The sequence below is a fragment of the Penicillium arizonense genome (genome assembly GCF_001773325.1).
Source record: "Penicillium arizonense strain CBS 141311 chromosome Unknown PENARI_contig010, whole genome shotgun sequence".
NCBI classification, from domain to species: Eukaryota; Fungi; Ascomycota; class Eurotiomycetes; order Eurotiales; family Aspergillaceae; genus Penicillium; species Penicillium arizonense.
In genome coordinates this window covers 298,977-322,317 of record NW_019173287.1, presented here as the reverse complement: position 1 = coordinate 322,317, position 23,341 = coordinate 298,977, and the positions used below count along the sequence as shown (strand labels likewise).

Genomic DNA, 23,341 nt, shown 5'->3' with positions numbered 1-23,341 from the left:
GCCTTCATCCGAATCTATATCCGACCATTCTATTTCCTTCGCCGACCTTCTGCGGGCTTTCATCTCCTCTGCTTGGGAATCAATGTCCAAGCCATGCTCTCGATACGCCTCAATAATTTCCATCTTAGTCGTCTTAACGCCACTAAAACCACGCCCGAAACCCATCGCACACTGGATTATTTGCTTGGTATGTAGAACCAAACCCACTTGACCAAGCATTCGATGAAATACGTCTTTATTTGATTCTTGACTCGAATGGAAATCAATCGGCTCATCTGCTGACCAATACAGACGTGTACTCCCGAACCTTCCAATTCGAATAGGCGAATCGAATAGCAAGATCTCAAAGAGTCTTCCCATTCGAAGGCCCTCGTCTCTATTTGTTTTCTTTGTCGGATTCGCCTAAACACACCGTGTTAGCCGGGAGATCCTAATTTTAGATAGATTGCAAGACTAACGGGTATACTAACGCAGAGAGCGCTATCGCCACCCCTGCCGGAATCAATGTGGAAAAGGCCAAGCTCAAAGATAGGAGGTTGTTGCACAAGCATCCTACGCCAGCTAGCATTTTTCTGGATAAACCGATCCAAACTTACGGCATCTTTGGCCATCGCGCAATCGGAAAAGTGAAAATCTCGCTTGCGTGGGTCGCCCTTAGCAGGAAAAATGGTAGGGAACATCGCTGCTAGCAGTAGATTGGGGAGCTTTTCTCCCGCGCCCCATTCGGATTCTTTGATTGGAGTGAAGAAGAGGGACTTTTGAATCGATGGTGACGTGGTGATTAGATCATGCCAGTCTCGACAGACTCGTTGGCAAGATGTCAGAAGAGTGCGCATATCGGTCTGAAGCAGAATCATTTCTAGAACCTCGGGTGTTGTCAGAACTGGAGGAGTCGAGATTAAAGGAGTCAAGGCCTTCCTGGCCGCTCTTCTCGTGACTGGTGCCATTTTGCGATGCGGGACGGATAGTATCAGCAGATGACCGGGAACTGTGGGAGAGCTCTGAGGGGCAACTGGATGGAGGCGATATCTAAGTGATATCAACAGCGGAGGGCTCACGGAGTGATGACCGCAACGAGAGAAATTTGCTACCGGACACTTTGGCGCGAAGTTCAGTTTAGCTAAAAATAAAGCGGGGGTTTACCGCTAGACCAAAAATGCCAATGACACTGATGGTCGGTAATCGTGCTAGTGAAATCACCCCGACAGATGAGTATCCGCATTAGATTGTGTTTAAGAAATTATTGCTTTATTTTCCTCTAGGCGAAGGGAACTATATCAAGTTTTCCTATAGCTTTACCTATTTCGTAAGGAAACCAGGGCCCTAATGCTACCATATTGTTATCTTTATTAGAAATATACTCGCAATTAATACATAAAGGTATATTTACTACGTTAGTAGTGCCTATAAGAATTCAATCGCGAGGGATCAAATCATCCCAAGCTTCCCGGGTCTGAGTTCTTGCATCCATAATCTCTGACTCCTGATTCCTACAAGAAGCAACCGCTGTCCGTAATACTCGAGCATGACCCGAGCTTCATTCCATGAATTCGGGTGGAACTTAGTCTTCTAATTTATTCTCACTGGGGCGCTCAGTTTGATTCGGGCTAGATACCCGCCACCAGATGAGCGTAGGGTCTTGTTCGGCCTATTAACGGCTTGATTCCTTTCTCAATGCTTATCAGGGAATTGAAACCAACTTGGCGACGCCCGTGTCAAAGGTCCATCGCTGATTGGCTTTTGTGGTCCATTTGGTCTGCAAAAAGTACCAATAGCCCACGCTGAACCAGGTATAGGTTTCTGGGTTACGACGGATGCGCTGTGCCCGGCTCTCTGTTCGAGGCTTGTCCACTGTGTCGGGTGATTCTTGCATTTCTTGTTGTTCACCCAGTCGTCTCCAAACTATTAGCGGGGAGACAGATTCATCTGAATTCAGTATCAACATCACTTACAAGTCACATCCGGTGTGTTTTTGTTGCCGAGTACGAGATGAAACAGCTCGTGATATAAAGTTGCACTTCGAGGCAGAATTGAAGCAATTTCCAAGCCTTTTGGTTCTTTGTCCCCAAGAGCGACAGGTGCGTTGGGATTTGTGAAGCCTTTAGGGCAGATTGTGATTGTCTTTGGTGTAGTTTGCTCCTGTGTGGCTCCGAGGTTGCTTTGGGAAGAACAGTAAGTTTTACCCTTGTAGTCATCGTCGAAGAGGTACTGGTCCAAGTCCTCAGACCAATAGGGCTCAAGCTCGTGTCTGTCGCCATCTTCGTCTATAAGAAAAATCCTGTTTTTGTATGCTGAGACCTCCGCGATTGCCATAGGATTGCTGTTTTCCCACAGCTCTTTTGAGCTGTCACCCTCGTATGCCACATCCCAGCGCGATAGCTTATCGAGCCATTTGTCATTGCAGTACAGGCGTGGGGTTGGGGATAGCGTTAACGTCCCGTCTAGGAACTTCTTCACTTCCAAAAGGCTGTCTGAGGTAAAGTTAGCAGCTTGACCTGTAAGCGAGCCCAGTCTTCCAGGCGTCAAACCACTCACTTTTGACGAAGGCTTCGTCTGCCGAGCTCGTATCCTTGCGCAGGTTGAAGAAGGCCTCCATATACCTTTGGGCGACTTTGGTTCGATCATTTGAGGACTTTGCATCATCGAGTGCCTGTAGGCCGGCATCAACCATGGTTTTGAATTCAGACAGCCATGGCCGTTGAGCCATTTGGTCCGATACTAGCAGAATGAGATGCCCGCTAGTGCGGGACATAGCAAAAACAGACTTTGAGGTGGGCTAGGTCTCGATTTTGGGTGCTTTTAGCATCATAGGCGTTCGCTCCGTCTTTCTGGGAAACGCGTCACGTTTCGGCTTCAATCTGAGACCAAATTTGACATGGTATTTGCCGGACTTTCCGGGCATATCGTTCGCTTATTTGAATGCAGATTCGGATCTAGTGATCTTCTTGATGTATATGGACGATGGATGGACATTGGTTTTGGACTTTCGGTAACAAATATGTATATTGAATCTCCGAAGTTCGAGGATGAAGCGCTGAAGAGAAGACGTTCGAATAGCTTCTTTCACACGCGGGCCACACAGAGAAATATGCATTGCTTGGCTGCTGTCAATCAGCGCTGGTGGTAACTTTGTAGCTCGTCTTGATCCTCCTTTGGGGGAACATGTCGAGAGGCGAAAAAGAAATCTCAAAATTGAAGATCCAAAGCAAAATATTGGCGTCTGATCAGCGAGATACAGGGTTCATTGGGCCTTGCTCTGTTAAGAGGCTGTCATTCCCGGCACGAGAATGAAGTTGATGTCATTAGTATATGAGGCACAATTTTGAAGGAGCCGAGACCGCGTTTTACAGAGTAAGTTTAATGTCAGAAGATAATAGTGAACGAAAAAGTGAAGGCAAGTTAAGAGATAAAACGAGAGGTAAGGTGAGAGAAACTGAAGAAAAAAGGAGAGATAGCTGCCTGTATCTCAGCCTCGCCGATGTAATACGTAAGACATGCCTTCCGTGGCGATGTTGGTGTAGAGAGGGTGGTGGTGAGGGTAAGAAAGGAAGAAGAGGAAAAGGAGGCGTAAGATACTTACTGCCTATTCAGGAACAGCGCGAGTCATCCACTCGCCGTGCTAGTGTATGGAGGATGGGGGTGAAGATTAGAGAGGAAGAAGATGAAGAGGACGCGGAGGAGCCAAGGGCGACATAGAATATCTACTTATCATATTTTCCACGATTCTCGGCCTTACAGGAGGCCTTTTTGCATACAAACAGTATATCGATATTCTCTCTTATTTAAGTCACTATCTACGGCTGTTAGTGCTAAATGATTGACTGTCCTGTTTTCGTAATCTCTTCGTAAAACCCCGGAATTGGCAAAAGGTGCGTGCTGGTGACAATGTTTTGTATTCCATGCAATGGGCCTGACAGAGGTAAATGTCAAAAGTAGTCAATGACTTATATTTAGAATCGCTCATGTGATACTAATTTGGCATGTTTGTCCCACGTATCCCAATCCTCATGTTGCCATTTCCCAACCACTCAGGCTGAGCGGTTCTAGAACGTCGTACGAGTGATGAGTTTCTCTAAAGAGCTCTTTGACCATTTAATAGTCTTAGGATTATGAAGTTACACATAGAAAATAAAATTGATCATTTCTCAACCATGTCTAGTGACATGCCTCACATCAGCTAAATACAATGAGAGCAGGTTTCCTGATATCTACCCTGGCATGAGAATGCACCAAAGCCATTTCTACCATTTCTACCATGAGCTAATAGACATAGTCCCAGCCTAGCATTTATCGGTAGGTTGACTAGTAAAGTCCTCTCTTCGCTTATCCGTGGCGCCTTCAACAGGTACCGTAGTATTCAATTATTCAATAATTCTCAGTGATGCCTTAGGATAGAATACATGAATCATGCAAACATCAGGGACGTGTGTTCTAGTCATTCTAGTCCCCACTAGTTAATGACCAACAAAATTTACTGTACTTTGCTTTACTCCTGCATAAGTCTAACTCTATCCAGGAGGTCTGTTCATAATAATACAAATACCTCGCCCTACTTCCACTACTTCCGTTGACCCGAAACAACTTTCTCATATTTTTTCCCTTCTAAATCGAAATCCAGTTCCAGATCGGAAGGAGGGTCCGTACGCAGTTGAGCTTCAAAAATAATTTGAGGCTGCGCTTTGTGGGCTTCAAGTGTCTGTGCGGCGGACGGTGGCCAGATCCTCCAAGTAAGATATGGTCAAACTTAACTGAACAGGATCTTGGTCAAGATTCAATAGTCTGAGCGTGTCAAGTTTCCTATGATATAAAATTGTTGGGTAACTAGATTTACGCATGTTGGGATGGCGGTGTAGGGAAGGAAGTTTTGAAAGTGTATTTCCATACAAACAGGTTTGTTTCAATATCTCACAGTATGAGGCAAGTACATCATCGAACGAAGATCATCAAGGGATTGTACTCCGTAACTTGCCCAACTAGGGTACCTGCATAGAACTACAAAACCGTTCTTCTCGAATGTCTCACCCTATATCACAACAGCAGATCAGATCACTCCCTAAGCGGTACTATATCGACTAACAGAGCTTGCTCATGCACCTCATGGCAATCGGACGAACTACGAGATACTGCTAGAGGCAACACAACCCAGCCTTACAGAAGCACAAGCCACCACCTACCGGAACAAAAGACAGACAGACAAATCCAAAATGTGGGCTACTCTAATCCCACATGAACTCCAAACTTCAAACCAATGCACGGACAGAGTATCAACCCGCAAATAGACAGTAAACCCGACCCCGAACAGTGAAACAGAGCAAGCTCAAGCCCAAATCCAGGTACAAGTCCAAACCAATCGCCCCAAAACCCCAAGGGATAAGGTTCCATCCATGAAGAACCAACTCTCCAAATCCTCTACTCGGAAGAAACGATCCCGACAGGGCGACCATCAACAAACCAGTGGGGCGCGGTTGCACGAGCCACCATGCACGGATCTAAGAGACCGACATGTATTGCTTTGCACGGGGATGTGGCCAGGGAAGGATTAGATCATCCAGGCACAGTGCAACAATACAACATGAGAAAAATGACGGAAAGGGGATAGGGGGTTGGGGTGGCTTACCACCATCCTGACCGGGCAATGATAGGCGCGACTCGATCTTGCATTCGGATTCTCGTATTGGCTGGTTGTTTTGTGTTTTGCCGATGCTGGGAAGGGGGGCCCACTTACTTTGCTTAGTATATAGAGGATTTCAGTTCTGATTGGTTTGCATTTTTATATATTGTGTTCGCTTACATTGTCGCTCCCGGGGGTTACGCGTTGCACTATTGATTGTCTATCCATGGGCGAGTGTTGAAGATCTGTCGTTTGGGCTCTTGCTCGAATAGGATTGATCGCCTTTTAGGACTGCCGCACTGTGTACATGTCCATATTGTGCTCCAAAATCACTTCGGGGTTCAAACATTAAGGCGAGAGATAATACAGGGCGGTCCGTGTGGGTCGCCGAAACTCTGCTCAAACTCTGGTTAGTGCCATTGCGCGGCCAATGAAACTGTTTTTAGTGTCTCCAATTTACTATGCACGTAGCAATATACAGTGTAATTGAGCAATATAAGTGTTATAAGTGTTATATTAGGCGGCCGATATGTGACCGACGGGTATTGATAATACTCCAGACTTATCATGTCACTTCTCCGGTCGATCCCGCGAAAATCCCAATCCCCAAGTCCAGAGAGAGACAGTCCATGGAACCATGAAATTTATCGGCGATGCATCGGTTGCTGTCCATGCCGGTGCATATCCATGGTCATGCTCCGCGGTGGGGTTCCGTTACATACAGTATAGGCTAATCCTTTTTCTTTTTCTTTTTTTTTTTTTGACCTCTTCGATGAAGTCACCGATGTCGGTGGCCATGCCAAGGCCTGGCGTAGGAATTCGGACGGTGATATATCCATATTTAGTACTGTAGAAGGCTTAGAACGGTCGGAGGATCAGCCCAGGATCATTTAGCCGTGGTAACTGCGGACTATTGTGTACAAGGCGCACATGCAATGTCCAAGCAAGACATTCCAAGCCACTGGCTTATTTGCGTCAGGGGTGCGAGCTGAGGTTTTTCTGGAAGGGTTCCATGGGTTTCACCAATCGCTCTCGGCTTGCAGGGATATGTGTTCAAACCCCGACACAATATGTTCGCAAAAATTAACTTATTGGGCCAATCATTTGCCTTGTCTTAGACATGTCCGATGGCGATAAGATCAACGGTTGACGCAAAGAGGCGGGAGATCGGTGGGCCACTCTCCAGCATATTCTGCCTTTTAGCCTTTGCAGACACAAAATTGAGATTCGGTGTTTGATTTTAAGAGAACGGATGTACCGAAGATTATCCATGCCGGGGATTGGATTATATTCTTTCTGGAATTCAAGTAGAACGAAGGGTAAATGTACAAAGTTTGCTGTTCAAAACTCTATGTCAATGTAACGCCGGTGTCATCCGAAACGGGGCCGATATTCCGAACGCACATCTAGAAGTTAATATATACAGGAGAAATGAAATTAGAGGGGTATCAAGTCCGCAAGGACTTCGTGGATTCGTAAACAAACAAAAATAGAGACTTTTCAATCAAAGTGGATTAGACCTCCTCGTGAGCCTTGTGGACGACGTGCGAGGAATTTGATTCATATTCCATCGGCCGAGAGTCGTGGTGCACGGTCACGGTGATATCTTGACGAATGCGCAAGGCGCGCGCAGAGCCATCGTCACTGCTAACATCGCGCTCCTCACTAGGCGGCAAGCTGATATCGGAAGCAGTTGCCTTCTGCGGAGTAATGGTAGCACTGCGTTGGAAGTCTTGCATGCCGAAGTCGCCGGATCGGAGATTGCTCGGTGGGCCGTAAGGAGGAAGGTTGGAGCCGCCCTTGCTGGTCCAGGGCCCGGACTTGTAGCGATCTGTGCCGCGCTTGGAGCCTCCGGTCCAGCTCTTGAGGGCGGGGAAGACGTCGCGCAGAAGAGACCAAATTAGAGGCAGGTTGGTCACTAGGATGGCGACGGTTGCTTCGCGGAAGTACCAGTTCATGTAGACGTAGGAGATCAGCGAGGGGACCAGGCAGTACACCTTGTTCAGGACGGCGGCGACGATGACGAAGATTCCCATTCCGAAAAGGAGGACGAGGATCAGCTTCTGCTTGAGCGGGACCCGGACTTGGATAAGCATTGGGATGGCGATTAGGAGCATGAAAATATCGGCGGAGATGGAGATGCAGCCTTGGACAATTTCGTAGTATTGGTAGGATGAACATTGGTAGTTGTCCGTTGGGACAGCCCAGTATTCCGTTATTGGGCGGCAGATGAGGAAGAGGGATAGTTCCGTGGCGACAAATCCAATGGCGACATAGATAGCGATATAATTAATCCACTTCTTTTGCTTCAGTCCCTCACTGTTGATGTTAGTGGGTGTGCTCTGAAATGGGACTTGGTGGCATACGTGATACGGGCATAGATCACCAACATGCATGCCTTGAGACCCCAGACGCAGAGAATAAACGAATGCTCCGAGACGAAAACCCATTTGCTGCCACGAATTCGCTCGGCCTTGCCTTGGGGCGTCAAGTGTAGTCTGTCTTCGTCGGTCATCAAGTTGGATCCTCCACCAGAAGCAACTTGATTTAGAGAGACACATAGTAGTGTGTACCAGACCACCGCGAACATCATAAGATAGTCATCTACTTGGAGGTTGCGGATGCCTAAACGTCGAATACGGGCGGTACTATAAGGCGCTTGGGTTAGTGCATGGCCTTGCACATGGAGCGGCGCATACTCACAATCGCAGGACGGCGCCGAAGACGCCGACAGCATATAAAGCCCATGTTTCGCGGGCGAACTTCACCGCAAAGTCACCACCTAAACCAGACATTGCCTGTGGCCTGTTCAAAGGATTAACGTTAATGATCTTTGGGGATGAGGAATGCAAGTCGAGACACCCACATTTTATAAAATCGGCCGGGGAGATTAGCTGCTATGTATAAGATTTTCCGATAGGCTCTTCATCTGCCGACGATCACGACAAGGGGGGAGAGTAGAGTTCAAGCCCCAAAATGTATGTGATAGGTATTATTGGGGTGAGAGATGCAGGTGTAAGAACTGTGGAGGATAAAGTCTTATCACTGGCAAACAAGATAGACCTCCAGTGACAGAGCACAACCAACGAAGAGACCGGGGGGTGAGGGTCCCAATCGACAGCGGGTTCCATGGATGAACCTGCATTTCCTTGGATCAGAATTGGCTGGGAAATTGATCTGATTGCGCTGCTCTGATTTGTACCTGACGGCATTCTGTGCCACCGGCGGTCCACTCACGCCCCAACCCAACTGCGGCTGTACTCCGGAGGTCACCCACATCCCTCATAGGTTTGACCATATTAGTGCCCAATTGAGCATGGACTACCGAAAGTTTACCGGCGAACTTGGCGTTCATGATGAACACCTTACTACACTAAGCAGGTGAAACTAGGGACCTACGTAAGCTAGTCTCTTACGATCAGGTAGTCGCTTAGGCGGCATGAAGTTAATCGTTAGAGGCACATGAGCGTTCCTAAGCGAAGACAGCCATGGATTTTGTAGGAGTTCCACAGTGGAGTGACTCAGTCGAGGAGGATAGGCAATTAATATGTGATATTGGGCATTTATTTGCTGATCCGAAACCAAAAGTAACTGCGCTTACGGTCATCGTCCGAGATGATTACTCGATGCGGGAGTAGAGCCTTCAAAGTTAGGCATCAATATTTGAGTTTGCCACTAGCCACAAGCGTCTAGAGTGGTGAAGGCCGTTACATACTCTTATTGGCCAGAATCTTTGGATGAGGGATTTTAGAAAGTGGGCCCGAAGATCTTTACTCCGGCGGTCCCGTCTCCAACCTTGGAGGAAATGGGTCTTGACGGAGGCTATGGGGGTAGATTGGAGTATGAGGAGGCAATATATTTTGCATCTCAATTTTTGGACAGAGTACAGTATGAACAATTTACAGGTATGTTGTTGATACAGTGTAACAGATCGCGTAATTTGCTTAGAGTCCATACCGGCTCCGAGCCGGAAGGAGAATTTGACTTTTTTAGTTTATCCAGAGTCTCGCCTTTTAATCAATAACAAACTTCGTAAATTGTACTGCAAATTCTACTTTACGCTATCTTTTAGCGTCAAATCTCTCGGTCTAGATCGGTGCACATACCACCTTCCAGATCTGAGGCTAAAGATGAACTCATCCACAGCTGGGCCAGCCGGTGGCCACGCCACTTCAGCTGAACTAGATTACATTTTCGGACTTAAGACTAATACACTTAGCCACTCGTATCTCGGTTATGGTGTCCACTTGATGAAGCCATCTGGAATTGATACTTATTTGGGTACAGTCACAGACCACAGGGCTATCTTAACTTAAGACCGCCCCGAAACCTTTGACGCCCGGTCGCATTAGTCTTCCAGACATAGATTATTGTGTCCACATTGACTGCTACTATCTTTTATGACTGGGTCGCGTTGTTCAGAAAACAAGGTCCCACTATGTTCCTGGTGCGACCTTATGCCCGTTGAGCACCAGCAACCTTCAGCTAGCCCACTATGAATATATGTCCTAGGCTTTTACATTGGACTTGTTTCACCTATATACCTTTTGATTGCGCCTCAAAAATTAGACGAGGGAATCTCGGGGGCGATTTCGGAGCAAGGAGTACGTATGTAGCTTGTAATATGGAAAGGTGGACAGGTGGACATGTGGGAATAAGTCTTGCATCGATGCAAGTGCTTCGAATATCTCCGAGATGCATCGAGTTTCAGTTTCAGTCTACTAAGCTGAATGTGGACATTGGTTTAGAGTATTGGATACATCGCGACACTGCAATGGCCATAGCTGGGAGGGGGGTTCGCACATCACCCCACCAAACAGAGTGCCCCGGAATCGTCAATCTCCCGTTGAGTAGACTCGAAAAGGAAAGATACAGAGATGCAAGTCTAAACATGAGTGTGCCAAGAACAGGTTACAGTGATGGGAAAATCCTTTCTGCTGAAGCTCCCCTTCTGGGTTAAGCGCAATGCACACCCTCCGCGTTCCAGCAGAGTTTCCGTTGTTCGCCTCCGATTTTGCCCAATTGCATTCTCGGAGCGGCCCACTATGAACAAGTTAGCCACCGAATGATATTCATAGCGACCGATTATTGGTTGGAGATTGAGAATATAGGGGGTGGAGTCGGGATGGATTTCATGGTCGCGACAAGCCGACTGGGTTCGGCTCATGCTTGTACTCCCCATATATCCACGGGATCCCTTTTTGTTTCGAATTCTTGCTCTTCCACTCTCTATTCCATTCCTTTATAACAGGAGAGTGAACGGAAGTCTGACTCTCCTTTACCGTCATTTGGAAAGGAGTATTGTGGATTCTAGGGATATCAACTCCCGACATGTCGATCGAAATGGAAACGTCTGACAAGCAGGCCTATTCAGGCCCTGAGAAGGAGGTGGCGCCCTCCCCGGATCACCTCTACGACCACGATGCCCAGGATGGAGAATTGGTGAATGCTTCTGGTCATCGCCAGGAAGTCGAGCGGAACTTCAGTCTGATCAGTATTTGTGCTGTGGCCGTGACTACCGGAAACACCTGGATCGCCCAAGGTGGTAGTGTTACCACTGCCCTGACCAATGGTGGACTTGCCGGCACTATCTATGAATTGTATGACTCCCCTCAGCCATACCATAACCACATCTGACCCCTTGCAGCATTGCCGTGTCTTTTTGTTACTGGTTGGTCGCCGCGTCCATTGCCGAACTGGCATCGGGTATGCCCTCATCTAGTGGTGTCTACCACTGGGCCTCTGTCACCGCTGGCAAGTACGGTCGCGTGTGTGGTTTCTTCGCAGGATGGTGGAACTGTCTCGCGTGGGTTCTTGGTGCCGCCTCGATGTCTTTGATCATGGCTCAGCAGACGGTGTCCATGTATATGATGACCCACCCCGACTTCACCCCTTCTACATGGAATACTTTTATCGCCTTCCTTCTTTGCACGTGGTTCTGCTGCTGCATCGTGCTCTTCATGAACCGGTTCCTGCCATACATTGGTAACCTCGGAATGTTCTTCATTCTCGCTGGTGTGTTCATCACAATCATCGTGTGCGCCGTGATGCCTCATGTGAATGGCACTCCCTATGCGTCCAATCACCAGGTGTGGGCTGAGTTCGACAATGGTACTGGCTACACACAGACGGGCTTTGTTTTCGTCGCTGGTATGCTCAACGGTGCCTACAGTGTCGGCACCCCTGACTGTTCATCCCACTTGGCTGAGGAGATCCCCAAGTGAGTATTCCTTCTATATCCCTTTGACACCAAAGCTGACTTGATTTTTTAGGCCGAGCCGTAACATTCCCAAGGCTGTCCTTGCCCAAATGGCTGTCGGTTTCGTCACTGGTGTCCTCTACATGGTCGCTATCTTCTACTCCATCAATGACCTTCCCGCGGTTATCAGTTCCCCGTACAACTTCCCCTTGGCCACGATCTACCAACAAGCTACCGGAACCCGAGGCGGTGCTCTTGGTCTCCTGATTGTCGCCTTCTTGCCCACCTTGATTACCGCCTCTGGCTGCTATATCACCGCCGGCCGCACACTGTGGACGATCTCCCGCGATCGTGCTACCCCCTTCTCTGGCTGGCTTGGACGCATCAGCCCAACCTTCGGCAACCCCTTCAACGCCACTTTGGCATGCGGAGGCGTAGTCACCATCCTGGCCTGCATATACCTCGGCTCGCGAACTGCTTTCAGCGCCTTTGTTGGTTGCTTCGTGCAGCTGTCCAGTCTGTCGTACTTCTTGGCTATCTTCCCTCACATCATGACCCGCCGCTCGTCTTTCGTTCCTGGATACTTCTTTATGAACAACAAGATCGGTTACGTCGTCAACACACTGGCCTGTATCTATATTCTTGCCTTTGTCGTCATTTTCTGCTTCCCCTTCGCCAAGGAGGTCACCGCTGCCAACATGAACTATGCCAGTCTGATGACTGGTGGCTTGACCGTTTTCGTTGGCATCTGGTGGTTTATCCACCAGGGCTCCTACGAGGGTCCCAAGCACGTCCCTTTGACTGACAAAGCATTGGCGGATGACGCGAAATAAATCAGCCGAGAATAGAGATTGGGAGGATTGTTTTATATATACCATTTTGTTTGGCATACTTTTTCTTCACTGATGATCTTTGCACGATCAGATGCTCCTTTTTCATGATTCCACATTGACGTTTTATACACCCCTTTGTACATTTCTAATTGTGTCGAGTTTGACGCTATACATAGCTAAAAGCATAATTTTCATATCCATTTGATGGAATACACTCTTTTAGTCTGAATATCCACCTTCCGTGCCAAGATCTGTAGGCTCCATCTTAAAAAGAGTTAATTTTATCAATCTGGTGCTGTTCTAGACCAATCCCTTGCAATCCGAACGATCTATTAATGTGGCACGTGATCACGCGTCCCGCGACTTCGCGTTGACCCAACACAATCTTCACAAAGACCAGCACAACCATGGTGTTCAAACCCTTCAAGTCTCCTTTGATTAGGAATCCAGTCCCATCCTCGACCGAGAACATCGATGATTCCGTTCCTCCCGCCAAAAAGCCCCGCTTGCTCAGCGACGAACCCACACCCGACCCGGACGCGAAATCAACACCGCTAGCCAGCCGGAAGCCACTCGTACAAGTCAACAATAAAGGGACAAATAGTTCAACATCATCCTCGGTGGAATCGCTCAATGATGACTCAACAGACGAGAAATATTTCAATGTCCTTTGGTAGGTCCTGGACCGGCGTCCACCCCACAGGGCCAAGCCCCAATATCGAATTCAGCTAACAAAAGCAGGCGGAAACCAACTGCCAAAAAGCATAAAACATGGGATGGAGATGGGATTCTCTCCGCACGTGGAGGGTTCGTCTACCTACGAGACTTAGCAGGAAAAGAGATGGGACACAAAATGCACGAATCCAGACTGGAGCCAGGAACAACGCTTTCCATTTCTGGCAAAGAAGTCGAGGTTGATTCCGAGATTCCCCGTTCGGAATACCTCTCTGGTAGAGGGTTCCTAAAAAGCAGCAAACCGGGCCCGGCGCCGGTGTCTGCACCCGTGGCGTCGAAGAAAGAAGCGCTTCCTGCGCGGAAGAAAATTCAGGCGCAGAAATCAATCCCGACTGCCGCTGAGCGGACTCAGTCTCTCAAGCGTTCGCTGGCATTGGTGACTAATCCCTCTGCGAACCCGGGGAACGCACCTGCGGCATTTTCGGCGTACAAGAAGCCGTTGCTCGAGAATACTGTTGTTCCAAAGGTTGCTGGGAAGGTCATTCCGCGTCATGATCCCAAGGCACCTGGGGCGTTGGTTATGCCACGGCCGAAGTCAGTACCCAAGGGGAGACAAGTTGTTGATGTCGTTGTTGATCCGATTTTGTGTAAAAATTTACGGCCGCATCAGCGGGAGGGTGTCCAGTTTCTGTATGAGTGTGTTATGGGAATGAGGTCTTTCAATGGCGAAGGCGCTATCCTTGCTGATGATATGGGATTGGGCAAGACTTTGCAGACTATTACGCTGCTTTGGACTTTGCTTAAGCAGAATCCTGTCTTTGAGGATGCGCCTGTCATTAAGAAGGCTTTGATTGTTTGTCCCGTTACTTTGATCAATAACTGGCGGAAGGAGTTCCGCAAGTGGTTGGGCAATGAGCGCATTGGTGTCTTTGTCTTTGATGACAAGCAGAAACGTTTGACCGATTTTACTAAAGGGCGGGCTTACAGTATCATGATTGTCGGGTATGAGAAGCTGAGGACGGTGCAGGAGGCTTTGGCCAATAGCTCTGGAATTGATATCATCATTGCGGATGAAGGTCACAGACTGAAGACGTTGCAGAACAAGAGTGGTCAGGCGATCCAGTCGCTCAATGCTGCAAAGAGAGTCATTCTGTCTGGCACGCCAATCCAAAACGACCTGAGGGAATTCTTTGCAGCCGTGGATCTGGTCAATCCCGGCATTCTAGGCAATTTCAAGTCCTTCATCAAAGAATTTGAAACGCCAATCGTTCGAAGTCGACAGCCGGAAGCCACAAGCAAAGAGATCGAGAAGGGAGAATCGAGAGGTGAGGAGCTGAGGGAACTCACTTCGAAATTCATGCTCCGCCGAACAGCAGACATACTCGCCAAATACCTCCCACCGAAGTCGGAATATGTCTTGTTCTGCAAACCAACGCGGCCTCAAGCAACCATCTACAAGAGTGTCCTCGCCTCTCCAGTCTTCCAATACGCCATGGGAAATACCGAAAGTGCCCTGAAACTGATTACCATCCTTAAGAAACTGTGTAACAGCCCGTCCCTGTTAACAGCCAAAAACAAAGACAACTCTCCAAACGAAACAATCGCCGCCCTACTTGAATCTATTCCCCCAAACCTGCACCGACACCTTTCTCCTTCTTCTAGCGCGAAAATCCGCGTCCTAGACCAACTCCTCGACAGCATGCGCAATACCACAGACGAAAAAATCGTCCTGGTCTCAAACTACACATCAACGCTCACTCTCCTCTCCACCCTCCTATCCTCTCTGGGCCTCCCCTACCTCCGCCTAGATGGAAGCACGCCCGCCCAAAAGCGCCAAGGCCTGGTCGACGACTTCAACCGTCTCCCCGCAAGCTCCTGTTTCGCATTCCTCCTCTCAGCAAAGGCAGGCGGTACAGGTCTCAACCTCATTGGCGCAAGCCGCCTCATTCTCTTCGATGTTGACTGGAATCCCGCAACGGATATCCAGGCCATGGCTCGGATCCACCGTGACGGCCAGAAACGGCCTTGTCGGATCTATCGTGTTCTGCTGAAGGGTAGTCTCGAAGAGAAGATCTGGCAAAGACAGGTGACGAAGTTGGGTCTTGCGGATAGTGTGATGCAAGACAAGAATAACAGTGTTGCGCAATTCTCTGCAGCGGAACTGAAAGATTTGTTCCGTCTTGATGAGGAAAGTGGGTGTCAGACTCACGACTTGTTGGGTTGTACTTGCGGTGGGACGGGGCTGACCCCTGCTTCTGGATCCTCTTCTGGTGCTGCCACTCCTTCCACCGGTGATGGTGATGGTTCTGAGCTGTCTGAGCTTTCAGAGCCCCTGTCGGATGAGGATTATGATTCGGACGAGTTGCCAGATCCGATGACCCTTATCAAAGCTTCTAAAGTTGATATGGAGAAGCAGGAAAGGGCAATCCGAGATCGGGCTTGGAAGAGAACTGCTAAGGGCAAGAAGGGGACTGATAAATCCCGGGGCCAGAAAGATAAGATGCATCAGTCTCTGGCGCAGTACTCGCATATCGATCCATCTCTCCTTTCCGGTGAAGCCGGTGCTGCTGGTGTCGATGAGGATCTCGAGGCTGCTATTGATGATGATGTGCTTGTCTCTTTACTTAAGGATGAGTGTAACATGATTGGGTATGTGTTCAAGAAGACTAGTGGTGCGGAGATGAGTACATAATGCTGGATTCGGTGGGATGGGATGGCATGGTTATCGGCGTTGGCGTCTTGTTATTGCTGATCTCCATCTAGGTTACTTGTTTACCTGTATATACAGATACTCAAATACATCAATAGAACTATCTACAGTCAACAGTATACTTACTGTCTGGGTATTTCCTTGGGTTCTCTGCAATCTAGAGACAATAACAAATCCAAAGGCGCTTTGGTTAGTCTGAGTTAATATAAGACTTGTCGAAGACTTGCCCTGAATGTAGAACGATAAAGTCAAGTATACAAGGGGATCCTCCTGCACTGGGTGTGATGAGCGTTACATGCACAGTGTTCAGATGCCAGACACATGTAAAATATGAATCAGGATGTCTTAGCTTTCTTGAGACAGTTTTGGACATTTAGGTGAAGTTCAAAGGGATTTGAAAAGTACATAGACAATAGGTAACATGGGCTTAGACGCCCGTGTTAGACACCGGTTGTAGAACCGGACTTGAGCGCTTCCCCCCACAAACCCCCCCCCCCCNCCCAACCCTCCCACTTCCGAGCCTCAGCTGACTATACATTACTCTACGTCTGGGCTTTGCTTCCCATCCCCCCGAGACTATCACGGAGCTTAAAAAGTGAAAACATCGGGCCTTTACCCACGATGTCAGAATTGTTAAGATATCACCTGGCGTCGTCGTCAAGTTTGGTACTCATATCGACTTCATCGAGACCAAAAACCTGATTTATGTTGCAGAGAACACAGAGATCCCCGTCCCTAGGGTATTCCCTTTTTTATACCATGGTCCGTTGATTGTGGTGCCCCTCTACGGAGGCCTGTATGACACCTATATCTTTATGGGCTTCATTGAAGTCAAAACGCTCTATGGTGCCTGGGACTCATTTGGATGTCGCGACCAAAGCCCGTATCACAAAGCAGCTTTCGGGCTATATCCAAGAGATCCGCTACTTGGGTGAAAGCAACTATATTTGACTGTAGATCATGGCCCAGTTACTGATCATAGCCTAGAGAAGTCGCTTGATAAAGGTGAGTTTATGTTGAATTCTATTCAAAGACAACGCCAAACGCCATATTCGGAACCTCTTGAAGGGAATGCTTATTGAATCGCACCGCGTTTTGGTTACACGTGGAGATTTCCATCCTCGGAATATTATGGTGAGAGATGAAATTGTGGCTGCTATTATTAATTGGGAATTGAGTGAGTGGTATCCTGAGTATTGGGAATTTGCAAAGGCTCTTCAATGCTGGTACTGGCAGAATGATTGGACGGACTAATTGATGCAAATTCTTCAGCCGTACCATGCTGAACATTTTGCTCATTTTTTCAGAAAAGCTACTGATTTAGTTCGGAGTTACTTCATATCCTAGTTTCGAAATATTACATGTTCCAAAGGTCAACAACGGGGAGTGATATTGCCCCGCACTCTTTGGTTCTTTCCCGAACCTTATTTCCAAGAGCCGCAAACTATATTTGAACGTTTTCTTGGGTTGGTCTAGACTATCAATGCTTGCTCCCATAATACTCCATGTATCAATGTAAATCTAGTTACAATACTGCGGGGATTCTATTTGATTAAATGTATTCTCCAGTATAAGTTGTCCTACATATGAAGGTACACCACACGCCGCATAGTGTCAGCAATGTACTTCGATCCAATGAGAGAAGTTCGTATACAGTTGACGGGATAGAATTGCACAATGTAAACAGCGTGCTGCGAAAGTATATCTGAGAAAAATCCACAGACGGGAAGATATAATATTTATAAAATAGGAGCCATTAAGTGACTGACGATATACATGAGTGACAGAGAAAAGAAAAGAGAGAAAGGAAACGTTGAAAAGAAAGACAAAGGCCAGCCAGCACAATCACAATACACCGCCCAAATACATATCCATGTCCGTATTCACATCTATCCCTCGTCCACACATACACTCATAACCTCCAGTAGCTAATACCTGAGCTTACCAACAAGCCCAAAGGTATAAGCCGCCTCAGCTTCACTCTTCATTTGGATCATGAAAATCTTGCCAGAGCCCGTAGCGACACCGCCCTTCTTAGCCACGGAGCCGTCTTCATTCTCTTCGCGAATTGAAACGGCAATACCCGTACGAGCAATGCGCTCAAAGGCATTTTCGCCTAGACAGACATCTAATAGTGTCTCACCGCGAGTCTTGCCGCGGATGACAATACGCTTCTCTGTCTCAATGCCACGGCGTGGAGAGGCTGCACCTGAGGTGGGTGGTGAGCTGCTACTCGTGCCGTCTGTATCACCCCTCTGTAAACTGCTATCGCTGCGGCCGCTGACTGCTGTGCTGGGGCGAGAGGTATTCTTGGGTGGAGCGGGCATAATGGTCATGCGGGCGGCGCCCATATCGCGCCATTTAGAGGCGGATTCGCGGGCGTAGAGGCGGATCTTGGCGTTTGAGAGGCCGATGCCGTCAGCACCCTTGATTGCTGCCGCTATGCGGCCGATGCCCGAGTTGGGAGATGGGTTTGTGCCGGAATCGCCGGAGCCGGAGTGGATGCTGCCTTCGCGGCCGTTGCGGGATTCGATGGTTGAGCGGGAGATGTTGAACATCTTGCTGCCGGCGCCGAAGCGCTTCAATGCGGAGAAGGCGCTGCTCATGGTTCCTACGCTGCTTTCGGATCCTTCAGCCAGGGAGCGGGGGGAGCTTGAGGCGCGGTAACTCTTTCTGCGGCGGGGCCAGCCGAAGAGGCCTCCGCTGGATTTTGTGGCGGGCTCGAAGGATGCAACGGGGTGGCCATTGAATGGTCCGCGGGCGTTTTGGAGGGCGATGTAGGTTGGATTGTTGATTCTTGCTTGGTTGATGAGGCCGTAGAGGGTATCGCAGTCTTCGGGACTGCGCGAGCGGAACATAATGTTATTACTGGATGTGATCTTGGACCGCTCAGTGGGGGGAGAGCGAATGCTAATGTCGATGGCAGTGCCACGGCGGATAGGAACGAGTGGTGTAAGTTCGAGAGAAATGAGTGGTCTTGATGATGAATTGGGATCAGATCCCATCTTGAAGGCTTCAATCAGACCAGGACTGACAATAATGTCGCAGTCGTCAGGAAGCACAGTCTCCCAGCTTCCTTTGTCGGACCAAACAAAGACACCCGCAATTGTTTTGGATGTCTTTGTTGGCTGCAGTGGCACAGCACGGTAGCCACCTTGCGACGCAGAGTTGGAAGGCGAGAGAGAACTGCCCTCGAGAGTTGATTCGGCCACTCTAGCCTTGGGAGTATCTTGGTAATCTTCATCTTCGTCGGATACCGATGAGTAGTCGTCCTCCGAATCAGATGATCTAGCGGATCGTGAGTACTCCGATGATGAGTAGGTGTAGTGTCGGACAGTCGACGCGTCCGAATCAGTCTCCGTGTAGTCCGAAGCGGTCGAAGGCTCATACTCGTGCTTTAGGGGAGAAGAGCCACGACGCTTGAGCCCACCGCTACTGGAAGTGAGGACAGGAGCGCTCGAACGCTTGCCAGTGGAAGGGCTAGGTGATCGATGAGGCGGGGGAGGCGGAGGACTGTCATCGGAGGACTTGGGCCTCCTGCGGGACTTCTTCCTCTTGGATTTTGTCGGCGTTTCCGGGACTTCGCGCTCTGGAAGAGCATCCAGCGGGGGATAGTCTTCCTCCTCGTCGTCAATGCTCGTAGGTGTAGACAGATGCGTCTGGCTACTGGGAGTTCGGATCTTGGGGATCAGAGGAAGAACTGCCGAGGGCACAGATGATACCCTTGGTGATTCAGGTTCGGGCGATTCTCTAGCAGGCGTCTTCTGCGGGGACTTTTGCGGGGTCTTCTGGGGAATTCTGGAGGGCTTTCCTCTTGGAGAACCCGCGTCCGCAAAGTCGGACTTCTCGCCACCATAAAATCTGCCCGTTGTTGGTGGTGTAGCTGTCGGCGTACTTGGTGTCGGTGTAGCCACCGCTGGTAAAGTCACAATGGTGCTGTCATCCGGCTTGTCAGATACGACAGTGTTTGGGGATACAGTCTCCGAAGCCGGGCTTTCGCCATAGCGTGAAAGTCTCTTAGCCTTGGATCGCTTGAGTCCTGTGGAAGACTTGTCGGGGCTAGTAGGCGAGTTCCGGGGGTCTGTGGAAGGAAGAAGAGGTAGGTCGGGCCGGGATGGCTTTGCTGACAACTCTGATCCTCCAGTGGTATAGTCAGTCTCCCGGGTGGCTGTGGAATACACAGAGCTTCTTGCGTCAATAACAGAGCTGACAGTACTGGGCTCGGAGAAGTGTTCCTTTGGAGTCGATGAGCGCCGTCTTCCAGTGGCCTTCTCGCCAATCGGAACATCAACGTCATTGGGATGTGCCCTAGGGGGAGAGCCATGGGCAGTAGGCTTGCGGGCCCTATTCTGCTTGGCTCGGCTGATGAAGCTTTGGCTTCTACAAATTGATGGTGGGATAGGGTCCGAACCAAGCAATTGGATCCATTCAGCTCCGACATCTTCTTCGTCAATGCGGAGTGAAATCAGTTCTTGCCAGTACTTGGTGGTGTCCTCGGGTGCACTGCGCAGCATAAGCACGATCTCGTGTCTAGTTTCTCCCCTGCGAGCTGAGACACATCGCACATCCATGGGAGGGAAAAGCAGCCAGCGATCAGAGTGATCGATCTCACAAATGAGTAGATCACCTCCAGGTCCTTTGCTCGGAGTGTTGTCTCGGTACAACAGCTCAGCCCGGCAGTCCACCAGCTGACCACTCGAGTGGTATAGAGATAGATTGAAGAAATCACGAGCCCGGACACGACGAGTCTGATCAACAGTTATACCCCGAAGGACACCCAAGGTCATGGGGTCTCTAGTTCGGGTTGGATCGATACTAGCAGCGGAATCATCTTCCAATCTCGCTCTTTCATCTCGAACACGTTTCCGGGCATCGTAAACAAGACTCTGGTAGGCATTGGCCATTTCCTCGGCCTTGGTGGATGGTTCCAGCACATTAATCCCCTTGAAGCTCTTGGCCAAGTACTTGAGTCGCACTAGAGGTCTCTTCAAGAGGTAGGCGACATCGACCTTTTCTCCATCGCTATCGATGATATCGCCATTCTCGTCTCGTTCCAGGCCTTCGTCCAGACTCTTCGTGTCCGCATTTTGAGAGGCCTCATCCTCTTCAAGTGGAGCGAGATTGACAATAACATCCTTGAACCCAAGTCGCCATGCCTTCAAGTACTCGCGGTAGACTCTCTGAGCACCTTGCGCCCAGGTAAGCAATGCATCCGCATTGTCTTGAGGAATCCGTTTGTGCAGATTCTTCAGGCGCTCAATCGCAACGCCCATATTGACAATGGGTTTCGAGAAGTTCACATCATCTTGAGGGTCCAGAGAAGGGCGGAATAGACCTGCGGCAATAGCCGAGTCTGATCGAGAGAGTACGCAAGTCAGGAGTACTGGGATGACACCACCGACCAATGTCTTCAGCTCTCGCATATACTTCGTCTCATCGCCCACGAGCTCTTGAAGCAGGTCATCAACCGTCGCGTGGGCCAGTCGGCTTTTGTTGGTACGGATACTGCGATTAGATCGAGTGCTTCCCCTTCGGGATGTTGAAATTGATAGGACAGACATAAGATCATTGTGGGTTGTGAGCCTTCGTTTCAACTGTGACGAGACCACCGGGAGGGATTCAGGATCAAATTGATCTTCCTTCTCTGCTTCTTCTGCTTCCTCTGCAATCTTCGACTGGCGCTTTTCAGTCGTTGCCTTCTTTGGCGCGGGTGCAGTTCCATCTGTAAGAGTAGCGCTGAGAGTTTCGACCGAGGCAATCGTCGATAGTCGATGGTAGCCGGTGCTGGGGAAAGGTTTGCTGCGGCCAAGTGGCACAGGTGCATTATGGCCTGAAACTTCAGAGTCTTCGGAAAAGGGCTGGGTTTCGGACTCCGAGGGTACGATGCTTTCCTCATATGGCTTGTCCTGGACCGGCTTCTCTTCTTTGCTCTTGGTTGATGACTTCGAGCTCTTATCTATGCTTGATCGTTTCGACTCCTCGCCTCTATCAAGCTCCCCTGACTTGGACGGCTTGTCGGTTGAACAGATGCTCTCCTTTCCTTTGGAGTGTCGGCTCACAGCGCTCTTCGGCCGAGATTCGCTAATCACTGATGGTTCGGAATCGGTGCCAGCTTGTAATTCTCCATCTGCGAGTCTCTTGGACCGCCTTGCTCGGCCTGATTTTAGATCCAAGGGGGCTGGCAAATCACTCTTGTTCTCTACTTCGTCCAGAAAGGGGTCTGGTGTCTCAGACAGCCACGCCTCGATCTTGGCTCCACGGCCCGTGGTTGGAGTAGGCGTAGGTCTAGGAGGCTCTGGCTCAGGCTTCCCAAACATCTTCTTGGACTCGTCGATCATATGCGCGAATATGCCTCCTTTTGGCGGCTTCGGAGCACCACGAGCACGCCTCTTTGACAACTCGGAGAAGTCCGCTTCACTCGCTGCCCATACATCCTCGGGAGGAGGCGACCGATTTCTATGCCTGTCCGAGAGTTCCGAGGGCTCCCCGGGCTTGCCGTGGTCTGTCTCATAGTCGCTCTCGGTGATTTTATCGATATTGCGAGTGCTGGACTTCGAGTCCCGAACCTGGGATCTGGGGCCCGCCCCAGAGCTCCGCTTCGAGGATCGAGGGGCGTCTTGGCCCTTCTCTCGCTCGTCCTCGCTGTCGTTGCGCCTCGATCGCGAAGATCTCGGCTGTCCATCATTCGTGGTGTATTCGGATATGCGCTTGGGTGGAGGTAGGTTGCGCGACGAGGATTGCGTCGAAGCTCGATTCCGTGTCTTTTTCCAGTGTTCGTCGCTTACCACTCGTTTGCGCGGCGTGCTGTGGCTGCGCTTCCTTAGCGCGGGGGGATTGTCCTTGTTCGGTCGCTCCAGCTTTTCTGCCTTGGCTTTGGCTGGCTTCGGTTTGGTCTTCGTGGAGTTTTCATCTTCGTTCGCGCAGACGTCATCGATCGTGATCACTCCGCCGCCTTGTTGTTGCCATTTTCGTACTCGGGAGCGTACGGTGTTTGTGTCGTGGACGCCCAGCGGCTCTCCGATGTCGAGTGGCTTGGCTTTCGCGGTACCTCCACTGTTGGAGGGGCGTTTGGGTGTCGCAGGAGACGGCATCGGTATCTGTTGCAGAGAGAAAAGGCCATTCAGCAAAAGGTCGTGTTTCGTTGCGTACCCGAAACGCGGTTTGTTGACATCCGACGTCACTGTTTACTCACCACAGAGGAAACCTGAAGGAAACCTGACCCGCGAAGTCTCCGATCAGTCTAGGATTATTGAAGGTCAAGCATTTGACGATCTCAAAGCCTTCAGGGATCATAAACAAAGTTGGGGCTGACT

The 23,341-nt window shown here is 49.5% G+C and overlaps 6 protein-coding genes across 6 annotated transcripts; 2 read left to right on the top strand and 4 right to left on the bottom strand.

Moving 5' to 3' along the window:
- Positions 1-522: 522 nt before the first annotated feature.
- On the bottom strand, positions 523-947 carry PENARI_c010G08919 (uncharacterized protein; the record flags this gene model as incomplete). The annotated part of the gene is made up of 2 exons (XM_022632347.1): positions 523-552; positions 597-947. 2 exons carry the CDS (start codon positions 945-947, stop codon positions 523-525), a joined length of 381 nt encoding a protein of 126 aa, XP_022487807.1.
- A 734-nt stretch (positions 948-1,681) lies between these two features.
- On the bottom strand, positions 1,682-2,707 carry PENARI_c010G09103 (uncharacterized protein; the record flags this gene model as incomplete). The annotated part of the gene is made up of 3 exons (XM_022632356.1): positions 1,682-1,902; positions 1,953-2,471; positions 2,536-2,707. 3 exons carry the CDS (start codon positions 2,705-2,707, stop codon positions 1,682-1,684), a joined length of 912 nt encoding a protein of 303 aa, XP_022487867.1.
- A 4,418-nt stretch (positions 2,708-7,125) lies between these two features.
- On the bottom strand, positions 7,126-8,406 carry PENARI_c010G02209 (uncharacterized protein; the record flags this gene model as incomplete). The annotated part of the gene is made up of 3 exons (XM_022632154.1): positions 7,126-7,930; positions 7,978-8,259; positions 8,315-8,406. 3 exons carry the CDS (start codon positions 8,404-8,406, stop codon positions 7,126-7,128), a joined length of 1,179 nt encoding a protein of 392 aa, XP_022487795.1.
- A 2,536-nt stretch (positions 8,407-10,942) lies between these two features.
- On the top strand, positions 10,943-12,643 carry PENARI_c010G06967 (uncharacterized protein; the record flags this gene model as incomplete). Its single annotated transcript, XM_022632281.1, has 3 exons — positions 10,943-11,211; positions 11,259-11,831; positions 11,884-12,643. 3 exons carry the CDS (start codon positions 10,943-10,945, stop codon positions 12,641-12,643), a joined length of 1,602 nt encoding a protein of 533 aa, XP_022487853.1.
- Positions 12,644-13,050: 407 nt separating this feature from the next.
- Positions 13,051-17,269, top strand: PENARI_c010G06335 (DEAD/DEAH box helicase; the record flags this gene model as incomplete). Its single annotated transcript, XM_022632270.1, has 5 exons — positions 13,051-13,316; positions 13,385-15,967; positions 16,657-16,959; positions 17,011-17,033; positions 17,265-17,269. The coding sequence occupies 5 exons, from the start codon at positions 13,051-13,053 to the stop codon at positions 17,267-17,269; spliced, it is 3,180 nt and encodes a 1,059-aa protein (XP_022487913.1).
- A 604-nt stretch (positions 17,270-17,873) lies between these two features.
- On the bottom strand, positions 17,874-23,119 carry PENARI_c010G12190 (uncharacterized protein; the record flags this gene model as incomplete). The annotated part of the gene is made up of 2 exons (XM_022632449.1): positions 17,874-17,917; positions 17,974-23,119. 2 exons carry the CDS (start codon positions 23,117-23,119, stop codon positions 17,874-17,876), a joined length of 5,190 nt encoding a protein of 1,729 aa, XP_022487932.1.
- Positions 23,120-23,341: the final 222 nt, after the last annotated feature.